The 15,029-nt window shown below is 44.7% G+C and overlaps 1 protein-coding gene across 1 annotated transcript; it reads right to left on the bottom strand.

The window, feature by feature from the left end:
• Positions 1-627: 627 nt before the first annotated feature.
• On the bottom strand, positions 628-14,738 carry LOC139365373 (nonsense-mediated mRNA decay factor SMG5-like). The gene is made up of 22 exons (XM_071102804.1): positions 14,311-14,738; positions 13,395-13,493; positions 13,179-13,302; positions 11,256-11,412; positions 11,093-11,182; positions 10,857-10,946; positions 10,327-10,405; positions 9,614-9,739; positions 9,424-9,492; positions 8,997-9,217; positions 8,657-8,794; positions 7,684-8,550; positions 7,247-7,416; positions 6,969-7,044; positions 6,302-6,477; positions 6,044-6,202; positions 5,847-5,906; positions 4,602-4,761; positions 3,028-3,118; positions 2,498-2,572; positions 2,202-2,340; positions 628-1,867 (listed from the first exon to the last, which is right to left on the bottom strand). Exons 1-22 carry the CDS (start codon positions 14,373-14,375, stop codon positions 1,784-1,786), a joined length of 3,315 nt encoding a protein of 1,104 aa, XP_070958905.1. The 5' UTR covers positions 14,376-14,738; the 3' UTR covers positions 628-1,783.
• Between the last annotated feature and the right edge of the window lie 291 nt (positions 14,739-15,029).

Raw genomic sequence — 15,029 nt, forward strand, 5'->3', positions numbered from 1 at the left:
TTCAGTCAGTAGAAAGGCCTCTTTTGTGTCCTACGTTTTCGTAACTGTGACCTTAATTGCCTACCATCTGTAAGCTGTTAAGTCTTAACAAACATTGCACAGGTGCATGTTCATTAATTGTTTATGGTTCATTGAACAAGCATGGGGAACAGTAATGCACTGCAGTGCTTGATGCAGCTGGTGGCCACACTGGATGCTGACTGTTACTATCCCTCCTCTCCCCCTTCTCATATTCCTCCTCTCCACCTCATTTAAACCATTTTACACTGATCTCTGAAGTTATTTGGATTTTTACAAATTATCTTTGAAAAACAGGGTCCTGAAAAAGGGACATTATTTTTTGCTGAGTTTATAAGTCTTCTGAACAGCTAATCAAATGGCTACCCAGACTATTTGATTTGAAACAGAATATTTTATTTTAAAAATGTTGGCCGGTCATAGTCTCTGGATAAGTTCAACTTATTGAAACAATGGCTATTATTGTCATAAGGGTGCAGCAATGAGTATGTTCAGTTCAAATAGGTTGCTTTCCCAATTCAGAATGTCCTGTACCGTGTCATGAATTGTGTAAAGCTTTGAAAAGTTGCCACTGTAAATGGTTTCTGCAAGAGAGTGAAAAGAAGAAGATACTTTAAAATGAGTTCATTTTATTGTTCAATGCGTGGCCAGACAATTACCGAGTTCCTTTGCACTGTGCATGATGGAACATTTAGTGATGATGGTAGATGGGATATATCAGGAGTTCACAGGGGTCAAAACAAACACCTCGCACCGCCATATTGGGACAACCACAGGCCCCGCTCTCCTTAACATCTAGCAACAGCACAAAGCTGACCCACCCGAGTCTACCTCTTCCTAAAATGGCACCATGACACAGAAGTCAGGACTATTTCCTTGAGAACGAAAGGATTACCAGACAGGTTTAGGGAAACAATATAAGACAACCCCATCCCTCCCCCTGCATTTCATTCTTGTGTGTATTCAGCACATCTTACAAAAACACAAAATAAAGTATATTTGGGTACAAAAATAAAATCCTAATTAAAACAATAGCAGGGCATAAACCGTCATTATTATTCCTCCTCATACACAGATAACAATACATTAGTCACTGGACACAAAAAGTACACCGCAAAAAAACTGATAGGAAAGAAACAAATCCTGGAGAAGTGTACGTCCATTGACCTGAACCCCTGTTTGTAACCCTCGAGCTCCAAGACTCCGATGTGTCGAGAGGCTCATCGCTTGGCACGCTAGAGATGTGTTCTCTCTTTGGGATTTACTCCACACCCCCCTGGCTTAGCAGACCAGACCCAGCCAGCCATAGGGCTGACATAGTCCCACCTTCACAACACAAATAGAGGGAAAGGAGGAAACTGGAAACACTGCTCTACACATCTAAACCAATGGATTTAACTGAGCGTGAATGTGTATGAGTGGTTCTCTCTCGACACGTAATGTACTCGTTTCTATCGTATACAGTATATGCCTGGTTATGATGTGAACCAGGGTCACTTTAAGTGCGTAGCGTCCCCACTTAATTCTCACCCCGACCTTTGGGATCACTTCTTTATGTTTGGGGGTCTTCTGCTGTTTCTTATTGCCCCCTTTGCCCATGTGTCTCGCCTTTTCTTTCCTTCAACTGTTTTACATCCCCCTTCTTTCTTTCTGAGAGTTGATTTTCCTTGGAGACGCAGATACAGACAGAGCAACAGAGTGGGAGAGAGAGAGGGAGTGAGTGTGTGATCAGCTGTCCGCCGTGCCGACCTCGCCCCCGAAGCTCTCAGCCAATCTCCTTCCACTGACGGTAAAACTCCACAATGTTCTTCAGCTCCATGCCTGCTGTTGCCACTGCCTGGACGGCCGACTGTTACCAAGGAGACACAGACAATGGAGGGTAAGACTTAAACTCTTCTAACACCAATGAACATACAATGTAAGGTAAATATCACGGAAGGATGAATGGGGGAGGTCGAACATGCCAAACTTCTCTCAGAAAGAACTCTGGCTCTCTACAAAGATCTACACCATGGCAAAATGGTTTATAACAGGGAAATATTAATAGCAATACTGTACAACGCAAGGGATAAACCAGAAATACACAGTAGTCAGACCAGCCGCCCATACCAACAGTGGTTGCTGGAGAGCCTAAGGAACTGAGTGAGTGATTGTAGTTATGATGTGTATTGTTGCTCACTGACCTTCATGGGTACAGAGCGGGTACACAGATCCTCCACTGAGTGACCGGTGAGAATAGTGACCATGCCAGCTGTGTCTTCGTCTCCGTTGCTCTGGGAGACGGTCAGCTGACGACAGCTGTCCACCGTCTTGTATAGATGCCTTGAAATCAGGACACATAAGGAAAACAGTTAACACTGGGAAAGAGTTTTACAGCTTTCATAAAATCTTTTACCACTTTTGAAGCATTTGTATAAGAATGCTATGTATTGAGAGGTGGCCATGTGAAGAGACTGCAGAAAGACAAATGGAGGCTTACCAGGCTTCCATGTCCTGGCGTTTCAGTTTGTCCCTCTCAAAACTCCGCCCTGACTCCTTCTGGCAACGTATGTACCTGAGGTAGAGGGGGGCGGAAGAGGGGTTTACAACATCAAGTGTCTTCACCCATATGGGTTGCAGCCTATTTTTAGTTTACTGGATCACGGATTCAGAGTGGGTTATGGTTAGAAACATTGTTTTGAAGAATCTGAAGAATTGAGGGCAATATGGGCCCCAACAGCTAGCTCATTTGCAATCGGTTACGTGAGATACATTGATATAAAAGGAACAATGACCTGTGTATCATTGGCTCTAGGGTTTCACACAGGATAAAGGCTAAGCACATTGAAAATTGCTTTATCTTTACATTCAAGGAACTGTCGACTCAACATATCCCATTTAATGATAACAGGCTATGCTTCTGACACAAGAACTGGCTTCGCTTGTGCTGGGTTGGCTGGTTGTGGTTGTCAGATCTTAAAATGTGGCCCACTATATTACTATACATCACACTTGAGGGTTGAGACAGACCTGTTGCCTTTACGGAACTGAGACTCCAGGAAGCGGATACCGTCTCTCGCTCCGGCATTCTCCTTCTTCAGGTGGTCAAGGCCATCAATCACTGAAGCACATAACAGTCAACCATCATGTTTAAACTTTGGTATCTATTCATTTCATGCTCTAACTAGAAAGACAACACAGCTTCAGTCGTCCCCTCGGGAACTTACAAAACACAGCCAGCAAATAGCCAATGTCAAAACAATATAGCAGGGCTATTCAACTGGCTGCCAGCAGGACAAATCAGGCCCGTTTATCAATTTAGAATGGGCTTCTGATCAATTCTGAAAAGTATATAAAAATTTAAAAATCCTGCAACAATGGGATGGGGGGTGTGTTTAGAGCCAAAATGAGCCCTTGTTCAACATTCCAATGGGGGAAATCTGTTTCCCTGTAGTCCCGCCCATTAAATGCTGTCAATCAATATCACCCAACATACCAGTTACAGCCAATCAGAGCTGCTAACAGGGTCTGTCTGCCCACCTATCGGCTTTTTCACAGCAGATGAGACCACTGCAAATCATGCTCTTGGGGAAAACTCAGCTGTGAGTTAAACACCACAGACTCAGCCATGGTTATCATAAACTTTATCCAATCAACATCTAGCCTGCAACATCACTTGTTTTGTGGTCTGCTGAGCATCATGATCTACTTTTACATAATGATGCTCAGTGGCTAAGCACGGGTAATAATGATGTCAAGAGAGCAGCCTGTGTTAGCTTAGGAAGGACATGATTGACGTCACAAAAAAGCCAACACATATCTAGTGAAAATGCTTGATGAACAGTCCATATCAGATGTTCATTTTTCAGTGACATCTTCAATCAATAGAAAGGATTTAATTTGGGAGTACAGGGAAGGAATAAAAACAGTTGATATGATTGAAAACCGTGGCAATAAAAAAAAATAAAAAAACATGTTCTTTTCTCCTCTGATTTGATTTCCCTACACTGCGCAACTATATTCAGTTATCATCAGTACAGATCACTCCCGTGATGTCAGAGTTAAGATAAACTCCTCAAATCTGGAAAGTCAGCTTTCAGTTTAAGTCCCCACAGAGGTGGTGCAGTTTGTTACAGGGAGTCGTTCTCTAGTGATGCGAGGGGAGAGAGACTTCTCTGCACAAGTTAGTCAACTGAGATATGCCATACCTAAAAGGTTCACTATGTGTAAACAAAAACAAAAGATGAAGCCATGTCTAAAACTGACAGGAAGGTAGAAATTAATGTGATGCAGGTCAACTGTGTTACAAGTACAAATGTGATCCATTATTTAAACAATTTCATGCACTGAATTAGGCTTATCTTAAAGCACTTAAAATGTACATTTAATAAATGTATAAGATGTCTGGCCCCCCTGTAAATAACCTGATTCAAATCTGGACCCCGTATATTTCAATAACCCTGCAATATAGAAATCATATTTATCACAATTTTATCTCCATGCAATTCTGGTGAGAAACCTTTAAATTATGACTGCATTCAAACAGACTCATCCAGTCTAACACTAGGTTTATTCACCCAGACAGGGCATGTCTCTGTGCTCACCTGTGCGGGGAATGATGATGATGAAGCAGCCACTGCCAGCCAGATGTCTGAGGAGGTTGAGGTGCTGGCACAGGGCGGCAGAGTCGGGTACCAGGTACGGAGACATGGATGACTGGGTCTTGGGCTGTTGCAGACTGCCCTCTAGCTGAGACACCTCCAACTGTAGGGTAAGACACGTGACAAATTGCTTATCTTGATGAGATGTTGAGTGGATAATTATTGGGACAGTGAAGCATTTCATCTTCTTTTGGCTCTATACCCTACAGATTTGGATTTTAAATCAAATCTATAAACTTTTTACCACACAAGTGAATATGTCCCAAACTTTTGCTCTCCTAAAATGGGGGGAGGGGACTACTTGCAAAAAGTGCTGTAATTTCTAAACGGTTCCCCGATATGGATGAAAATACCCTCAAATTAAAGCTGACAGTCTGCACTTTAACCACATAGTCATTGTTTGATTTCAAATCCAAACTCTTGCATAGAGCCAAAAGAAAAAAAATGCTTCACCATCCCAAGAATTACGGAGGGCAGCGTATTTGTACATTCAACATTAAGTAATATACTTCAATGGAATCATCCTAACCAGCATCAGCTGAAATCTAATGAAATTCACATCAAGGTTTTGGGTGCAAAAGTAAATTAAGACATATACACTTATTATACCAAACATTAAGAAAACCTTCCTAATATTGGAGTTGCACCCCCCCTTTGCCCTCAGAACAGCCTCAATTTGTCAGGGTGTGGACTCTACAAGGTGTCAATTGCGTTCCATAGGGATGCTGGCCCATGTTGACACCAATGCTTCTCACAGTTGTGTCAAGTTGGGTGGTGGTCCATTGTTGATATACACAGGAAACTGTTGAGCTTGAAAAACCCAGCAGCGGTGCAGTTTTTGACACAAACCGGTGCACCTGCCACATACCATACCCCTTTCAAAGGCACTTAAATCTTTTGTCTTGCCCATTCACCCTCTGAATGGCACACATACACAATCCATGTCTCAATTGTCATAAGAGTTAAAAATCCTTATTTTCTAACCTGTCTCCTCCCCTTCATCTACAGTGATTGAAGTGGACTAACAAGTGACATCAATAAGGGATCATAGCTTTCACCTGGATTCAACTGGTCAGTCTACAGTATGTAATGGAAAGTTACTAATGTTTTGTACACTCAGTATAGTGTCAGATAGCTATATTGATAGTGTTTGGTTTATGATAGAATGGAATGTTCCAGAAGAAAGACCTGTAGTCGGAGCTGAGCCATGTCTCTCATCAAGCGATTTCGTCGAGCCTCCTCCTCTGCCTAGACACACAAACGCACACACAGTGTTGAAATAGATAATAGTTTGCAGTCATTTGAGCTTCACAAGTGAAACAAATACTGAAACTAGAGTGACTGCTGCTGTTTTGGTCTCATTGGTTCATTCAACTGCCGCTCACCATGCGGATCTGGGCCTTGGCCTGCTGCACCAGGTTTTCCTGCTCCGATTGGGTGATGCTGGTGAAGATGCCCGCCTCCGGGTTGAAGTGCAGCACATTGCATTGGAGATTAGTGAGGAAGTGGCCAAAGCTGCGGATGCAGCACACGCGCACCACACACTGAGATGGGGAGAGAAAGGGAGAGATCAAGTGAGATAGTAAAGTAGAGAGAGGGCAGCAAAACAGTGAGGGTGTCTAAGGGAAGCTAGGTGTGTGTACCTCCTGTACGGGGCTGAGGGAAGGTCTGGGGCGGGTGTAGTCGAGGCGGCGGTGGGCCAGGTTGAGGGCGGGTAGGTGTCGCAGGGCCAGGTCCTCAGGCAGCAGCAGGGACTGGACCAGGCCAGGCTGCTCACACACACTCAGCAGCTCCGTCACCTCAGTGTTCAAACCCAGCTCTAAAATACACAGAGAGAGAGAGAGATTAAGAAGTGACTTCTTGTCACATGTGCTCCACAGAATGAGACACATTTTGAATTTCATCCCTGAAAAGATGGGTTAAAATAACCAAAGGAGAGGAAAAGAGAACAGATGGAATGAGAAATATAATGTGAGAGAGGGGGAGAGAAGAATTTGGCCAGCTCAAGCCTCCACCTCGGGCTCCCGAGTGGCACAGCGTTCTAAGGCACTGCATCTCAGTTCTAGAGGCGTCACTACAGATCATAGTTTGACTCCAGGCTGTATCACAACAGGCCGTGGATTGGGAGTCCCATAGGGCGGCGCACAATTGGCCCAGCATCATCCGGTTTAGGCAGTCATTGTAAATAGGAATTTGTTCTTAACTGACTTGCCTAGCTAAATAAAGGCTAAAAAAAAAATAAAAAAAATAAATAAAAAAAAAACGCAGATTAACAACCCATAAAAAGAACGGGTGCATTTAGTAACTCACCTGCTTCCAGCATCTTGTTCCCGTCAGGCAGCAGGTTGAGTAGCACAGACAGTCTGTTCCATAGGCTCTGAGAACTCTACAGACAGAGTAACGGCGTTACATTGAGCGGAAGACAGACAGTGAAACAAACACCAACAATGATGAAGACTACAAACCCTTCACCAGAGTCAGCTGATACAAAGATTAACTTGTATTTTACCAATTTAATGCAAATTTGATTTTTCAATGCATACTGTTTGTAAGATCTTCTAGGTTACTGAAAAATCCGCCCTCTTTACCTGTGCACACATGACGATAATGTCAGTGTTGGTTCTCAGCCAATCCACAAACACCTTGACCACCTGGATGAGCCCCTGATTGGTCAAAATCTCCAGTCTCTCTGACAGGGTCTTCTCGCTGTGTACTGATTGGTTGCTGTGCCCGCTACACTCTGAATCGGAATCCACCTCTACAGGGAATGGACAAATAAAGAAATGAACATGCGTTTATTCTACACCCTAGTTTTCTTAGGGGTAACCTCAGATATACTGTTATAAAATGGCATATTTTAGCAATGTGCTGTTACCCAATGTAGTCTTTGGGAAAGACTAAAAACAGACTAGAAGTACATCATTATATTGAAGTTAATCTTTAAAAAAAAAACTAATATCCTGCACTATACAAAAATCACATAATAATCAACACAGCCGTCATTGTGTGTGGGAAGGTTACTAACCATTGTCGTTGGTTCCGTTGGCAGTGCCCGGGCCGGCGTCGCAGGGTGAGTCCCCCGGGGGAGGCGGCGTCTCCTGGGAGGGGGTGGTGGAGGAGGCATCTGGGTCGGTGGGGGTGGGGTTGGTGGAGGAGCTGTGGGGCCTCAGCAGCACGTTGCTGAAGGTGGGCGCTAGGCGGAAGCAGCGCTTGGCCTGGAACAGCTGGGATGACATGGCCTGGAGGTTACTGCTGATACTGGGGTCGCTGGGCAGGAGGGGCCCATTGGTGGTTGGAGGGGTGTCCCCGTCGCCGTCCTCCCTGGGATTGGCTTGCTCCTCATCGTCTTCTCCGGGCTGCAGCTCCCCCTGAGTAGTGGTGTCCAAGTTCTCCGGGGTTTCTGAGTCCTCTATATCCTCCAGGTCGGAGCGTGACTCCTGGCTGTTCATGTCCGAGTCAGTCTCCACATCGAAGGCCGTGCCGCCCTCCTCGTCTTCCTCCGAGCCGCTCTCCCAGGTCCCCTCTGTCGGGTGCTCCCTCCCTCTCTTGCTCTCCTTCCCCAGCATGGCGGGGGTGAGTGGGGGTCCCGACGAGGCACCCCCAGAGTCGTCGCAGCCCCTCTGCTCTTCTTCCTCTTCATCACTCTCAAAGCCCTCGCTCAGGTCGCTCTCGTCTTCTTTGCAGGTGGCGCGGCGGCGGCGCAGCATGGAGAGGCGGGCGTACTTCTTTTGCTTCTGTTTCTCCTCCTCCGCCTTCCGCTCACCGACGCCTGCTTTCTGGGCCAAAGTGCTCCGGTGGCCCCCCTCGTCCTCCTCATGGTCCAGGGAGCCGTTCTGCAGGGGCCTCTCCTCCGATGTCAACGAGTCAGACGGGTCTCTCAACTCAGAGTCGTCTAGGAGCAAACAAATATCATCATTGTTCCATTTGTTTTTCAGAGGATTAACAGAACATGAATAGTGTATAGGCAGCATGAGGTTAGCTGGGAGTGGTGTTCTCACCTGTGTTGTCAGTCTGCAGTGGGGGCACCTGGCTCTCCCCCTCCTCCAGCTCAGCCTGCAGACGGATGTTGACATGGTTCACCAGGTGGGAGAAGAGGGCCAGCGTGAAGGCTATTGACGCACTGTACTGCTTGGACCCTACACAAACAAGTCGACATATCAACTTTGCAATACAACGAATCAACATATCCCCTTATTTCTCCCTTGCAGTATGTCACTATCCTCACATGTCTCTACTACATGCAAGTAGAGACTCAGCTCTACTTAAAACACCCTATACACATAACGTTTGAAAAGCGATTTGTAAAAACAAATATGTGACATCTATATTCTTACTGACCTCCCCGCTTCAGGCTGTGCACCACCATGAGGCAGGTGACCACCATCTTGAAGATGAGGGTGTCGGGGAGCAGGGCGCAGGGCGAGTCGTGCTCCTCAAGCTCCTCCTCGCTGGGGGAAGTGGCCTCGTGGCCATGTGGCGGCGAGGGCAGGTAGAACAGCACCAGGTTAAAATCCTCCAGCACCGACTGACACAGAGAGGTCAGCTCTGTCTCCAGCAGACTACTCACAGGGAGGAGAGAAATGGTAAGACATTACAAACACGGACCCAACAGACAATAGAAAGCAGGTTGAGACTAACCAAACAGGGTTAAAAAATTCAATAAATTGTTATTATCATCAGATAGCTTTGTCATATATGGACAAAATGTCAAGGTTCCTATTGCGATAAATGACTTGGGCCTAAATGGTTAAAATTGAGTCCTAACCTGTTCTTGGGCTGCAGTAGACTCTGTAGGTACATGAAGCTCACCAGAAGTTGCTTGATGTCCTTGGATCTGGAAAGTAAACAGTTGTAGAAAGAGTAACAATCCCAAAGAGGACCATCTCAATACCTGTTTCAATGCTCACCTAGGGATTTGTCATTTCAGGGCTGTGGTGTGAGGAAACCAGACTGACCTTTGCCGTGAGGGAGACAGCTTCTTCATCTCCTGTTTCTTCACCTGGTGGTACATCTTAGCAGCTTTATCAAACAGACGCTTCAAATTCCCGTAGGCCCCCTCGAAGGGAGTCTCCGACTGTATACTGTTCAAACACGGGACCACAGAGGAGACAACCATGATCAATACTTGGTGGTAGGGGTGTGACGATACCAGTATTGCAATTTTTCGTCCATGGCAATGAAAACACGAAGCAGACCCAACTCTTTGGTCCTTTAAAAACCAGCTGTATGTAAAATAGTGTGTGCTATAGCTTGGAAAACAAATAATTGTGGCTGGATGACAACAATGTTTCTTTCCAAAATCAGGGCTGTTTTCCGAAAGCTCAATTTGCTTTGTGTTTTGTAAACCCACCACTACTAACGGTTATTGCAATACTGGTATCGTCCCGGTACCACTCGGTGGCAAGTGTTTTTTTTAAATGTTCTGGATCAGAAATTGGGCTTCTTCTCCTAACAGGCTGGTTTCAGAACCTCTATCATTTCAAACATGCTATTTAGTGCCTACTGATGTGATCCAAATATGAATTGCTGCCATGAAGATATTTCCCCCCTGCAGTGTGACTACATTGCCCCACTAAGGTAGAGAACAATAGCACAGCATAGTCTACAGGCCAGTCATAGATTGTGGATGTGCTGCAGTAAATCTAGACGTGTTGAAGTCTCCTCTCACCAGCGTAGGTAGTAATAGGTGGCCTCCACGTTGTAGAATTTACTCCCCGCCAGTGTACCTAACTGATTGAAAGGCATTCCTGAAAACAAAACATCAAACACTTGTCAACATCATGGCACAATAAAGACATTGCTTTCCTTTAGCAGCAGCCATTTAATATTGACTTTCAGTTCGACTGATGAAACCCTCTGAAGCCCTCTCAAAATGACAGAACGTTTCAAATGTGGATCAGTGATTTATTGAGACTGAATGCACTCTCCTGGCCAGCTAACAGTTACTGAATTTCCTGTTCCTGGCTCAAATGGCCCGCTAACTGTTCAGCTAGATCACTATGAGTTGTGTAAAGCTTTGACCAGTCATATAATAAAGCTCAATCAATAAGTGCTGTGTGAGTTCATCACTATGTGGGCAATATAACAAGAGTGATTCATTTGTAGATGGTGGTGTGGTGTGAGTAAACCGGTTAGTGTGAAAAATGGCGGTAATGTGCTGTGAAAGAGAGGGCCGGTAACACCTTGTTGTCAACTCACCTACGTGCGGAGTGACTGACAGGGCCTGGTGGTAGAACCGCTCTGACAGCTGCTCAGCCTCCACCCCAGCCAACTCGTTCTGGTAACGGGCTGTGGAAAACATTCAAACAACCTCCTGTAAACCTCGCCTATACATTCAAATAAACGTGACCTTGGATTTGGGGAATGATATTCCATGGTCATACAAATAAGGTTGTCTCAAATCTCTTTGGTGAGAAAGATAAAGTTTGTATTACCGAGATCTCCCAGGTACACCAGGCAGCGATGGCAGGCCATTTGGGCCCACTCCATCTCCTTAGGGGTGGCTGATACCGGCTTCTTCCGACCTACAAAAACAAAATACAATAATTTATACACGGTGTCAATTACAGATACCTCTGACCTGAGTGTGTCTCTCACCGATGAGGGGGTCGGTGACATGGGTCCAGTCGATGCAGTCCTGCATTTCCAGCTGGTAGTGGGACTGGATGTAGAGCAGCAGGTGCTGATAGAAGCCCACGCCGGCTATCAGGTGAGTCCTGTAGGCACACTCCAGGGCACTGCGACTGTGGATGTGCTGCAAAAGACAGAGAGATAAAAGGGGGCCAGGTAATAAGAAGAGATTAGAAATAAAAGGGTTGTGTCTAGGGCATGAGGAAAGATAACGTGTGCATGTCTGAAAGCTCAGGAGTCACTGTACTGGCCACACAGTCAACATTTCCCCAATAACTTAGGGTGTTTTGCATTTTGCGGTTTGCATAATGCAGTGTTTACACTCCAAAACAGCCCCCGAAGCAAACTGAGGACATCTCCAGAGTTGGTCTGAGTTCGGTTCCATTATTTAGGGCAATGCTCCCCAGGTTCGCTTGCGATTACACACACTACTGCAACACTGTTTTCCCTGCCATAACCCCTCACATTGGTGCCACAAGAGAGAAGATTATGTGCAGGTTCGAGGGAAAAAAACAGCGTGACGTTTTTGGATATTGATTAGCGATTGTCAAGGACGCACAGACATTCCAAAATGTGTAGTGTTTTTAGTTCAGATTATTTGTTTGCAACATGTGATCTATAAGATAGTTTCATACACTGTTTATTTGATTGTGGGGTTGGAAGTGTGAGAAAACCTATTTGGTGAGAAGCAACATAACGTCCAAATCTATTCTAGCTCTTTAAGGGGCGGCAGCCTACATTGGGTGTACAATTTTCAATTACAGCATTATTTAATCTGCAGTTATTCTTCCACTATTTATTCTGTTACCAATAATAATTACAAGTTAATAGTATCTTCCTTTGTCTCATCTTTTAACTAAATGCAATATATTAGATTACGAAATGTAAGAAGGTATATCTGTCCAATAACATATTTTGATTAAATGTATTATTTGTGATATAGATATATATATATATATATATTTTTTTTAAACAACTAGGCAAGTCAGTTAAGAACTCATTCTTATTTACAATGACGGCCTACCAAAAGGCCTCCTGCAGTGACGGGGGCTGGCATTAAAAAATATAGGACAACACACACATCACGACAAGAGAGACACCACAACACTACATAAAGAAATACCTAAGACAACAACATAGCATGGCACATGACATGACAACACAGTATGGTAGCAACACAACGTGACAACATGGTAGAAGCACAAAACATGGCACAAGACAACAGCACAAAGGAAAGAAGGTACAGACAACAATACATCACACGAAGCAGCCACAACTGTCAGTAAGTGTCCATGATTGAGTCTTTGAATGAAGAGATGGAGATAAAACTGTCAAGTTTGAGTGTTATTTGCAGCTCGTTCCAGTCGCTAACTACAGCGAACTGAAAAGAGGAGCGACCCAGGGATGCGTGCGCTTTGGGGACCTTCAACAGAATGTGACTGGCAGAACGTGTGTTGTATGTGGAAGATGAGGGATGCAGTAGGTATCTCAGATATGGGTGATTGAAGGATTTATAAATAAGCATCAACCAGTGGGTCTTGCGACAGGTATACAGAGATGACTAGTTTACAGAGGAGTATAGAGTGCAGTGATTTGTCCTATAAGGAGCATTGGTGGAAAATCTGATGGCCGAATGGAAGTGGCTTGTCCCAGAGCGCATTGAGTGAATGTTAGAAAAAGATCTTGGGTCATTTCTAAATATAGCAATATGAAGGCAAAGAGGACTTGGACCTCAAAAGAGTAGAGTCCCCATTCAAAAGCGAGGAAAGTGTGAATACAAAGAGAACAGAGTTCTTTAGCTTCATTTTTACCACAAAGTTCACTTTAAAGAGGACGGAGATCAGTTATTTTAAAGAGGACTATATGGGAAAACACCCTTAAACGCTGTACCTTCTTGTGGGTCTTGATGACCTGGATGACCTCGTAGTAGACCTTCCTCCACAGAAGCTCCTCAGCCTTGCGACCATAGTCCACAGGGTGGAGAAACATCAGCTTCACACACAGCTCCCTCAACCTGGGCACAGAAGACAGATGAGGTTGGGGTTAGGTGCGTTGCCTTTTGCCTTAGTGTTTAGGGCAAAGGTTGGAGTAGAGTAAAATGCTTACTTGTTGCGAAGGCTGATGTTTTCAGGCTTGAAGACCTCCCTGTACGATGACTTGCTGCCAATGATGACATCCAGCTTGTGTACCGACTCAACCACTGCCCTGAGCACGCAAGAGACAGTTATTATGGCAGGTAAATTACTTGGTAATTGTCATTGGTGGAATGAGGAAACTCATTGAGCTAACGTTAGCTAGCTAGCTATAACTGGAATATATAAACTGTCATACATGTTTCACATTGAGATAATGGTTGACATTATAGCTTACTAACTAGGTATGTAAAGTTAAAGGGGCTTATGAAAAATTGTGTTTCGCCCTAAATAGGCATGTTAAAAGTAGCCAGTCGACATTATTCATGTGGTGATGTTCTGCTAGACGCTTCTAGTTAGCTGCTAAATAACTAACTAGCTAGGTAGCTAGCAAGCAAGGTAGGGCTATCAGCTAACTAGTACTGTGACAATACTGACAGCTGAAGCTATCACAACGTAGTTAAACAACTAATATTATTTAGAAAGCAAGTTGACACAGGAATAAGTTAGCTAGCTAATAGCACAGTAGCTTGTTACTGTGCTGTTAGTGCTCAGTTGTCTAGAAGCTAACGTTAGTTAGCTAATTAGCTATCCGCTGCCAAGTTCCCACTGTGCTACATCTGGTTATTTAAAACCCATACTATCGAAAATGTCCGACTACTTCGTAAAAATGTCATTGCCCTTCGACGAATGCTTCGTGACAAGTACAGTTAACTAGCTAGCGTTAGCTTATGCAAGTCACAGACAGACAGGTGACTGGGTAGTTAGCTAACTAGCTAGTTGAATAGATGACTAGCTAGTTAGCAAACTAGCTAAGGTTAGCTATCCATTTATTTTACTACTGTTAGCTAGCTAATGTAATTTTTCCCAGCAAAAGGCCTTTACCTCACCTGTATAGCCGCTTGATGAGGAGGACTTTTGCCTCTGGCTCGCTATCCTGCCCAGGTCCACTCATGTTAGCATCTGGTGCCAAGAGTCACACGCTCCAGTCCAACAGTCTGCGTTCCCACCCTCTTCAACCCCACTCTTGTCAGGGTTGCTCCGGGCTTGCCTCACCGGCAGTGACAACTGTGTTGACTAGCTAACGTTAGCAGCTCTATCCTCTCCCGCTAACCACTACGTCGCTTTCGTATCTTATGTCGCTTGCCAAACTGTCCATCCGTTCGGAAACCGTTTAGGAGAGGGAATGCCCCAGTGTTTGTGTTAATTCCCGGTCAGTTATCACACCCCGATGGTTTCCTTGTGTTTTCCCCCGTTCGAAACATCGCTACGAGTAAGAGGACAGCCATTAAACAGCGACCGCCAGAACAGCGCGAGACTTCGCGTGAAATGTTAGACCTGCTTCCGCGCGGGACCGGCACTAGTTGCCACAATGAACTCCGCTAATTCTACAATTTCCCTTAATTAAAATAAGACTTTACCTTAACCCTAACCTTTACCACACTGCTAGCCTTATGTCTAACCTTGAATTAAGACCAATAGCAAATTATTTTATTTTTTAAAAATTTGTGGCTGTAGAACCTAGTGGAAACCTAGCTACATTGCCAGACAGCCAGAGTCATTATGATTAATTTGTTTGTTTGTGATCCCTGGCAATGTAAAACGTTTT

Source organism: Oncorhynchus clarkii, chromosome 2, assembly GCF_045791955.1.
Source record: "Oncorhynchus clarkii lewisi isolate Uvic-CL-2024 chromosome 2, UVic_Ocla_1.0, whole genome shotgun sequence".
NCBI classification, from domain to species: domain Eukaryota; kingdom Metazoa; phylum Chordata; class Actinopteri; order Salmoniformes; family Salmonidae; genus Oncorhynchus; species Oncorhynchus clarkii.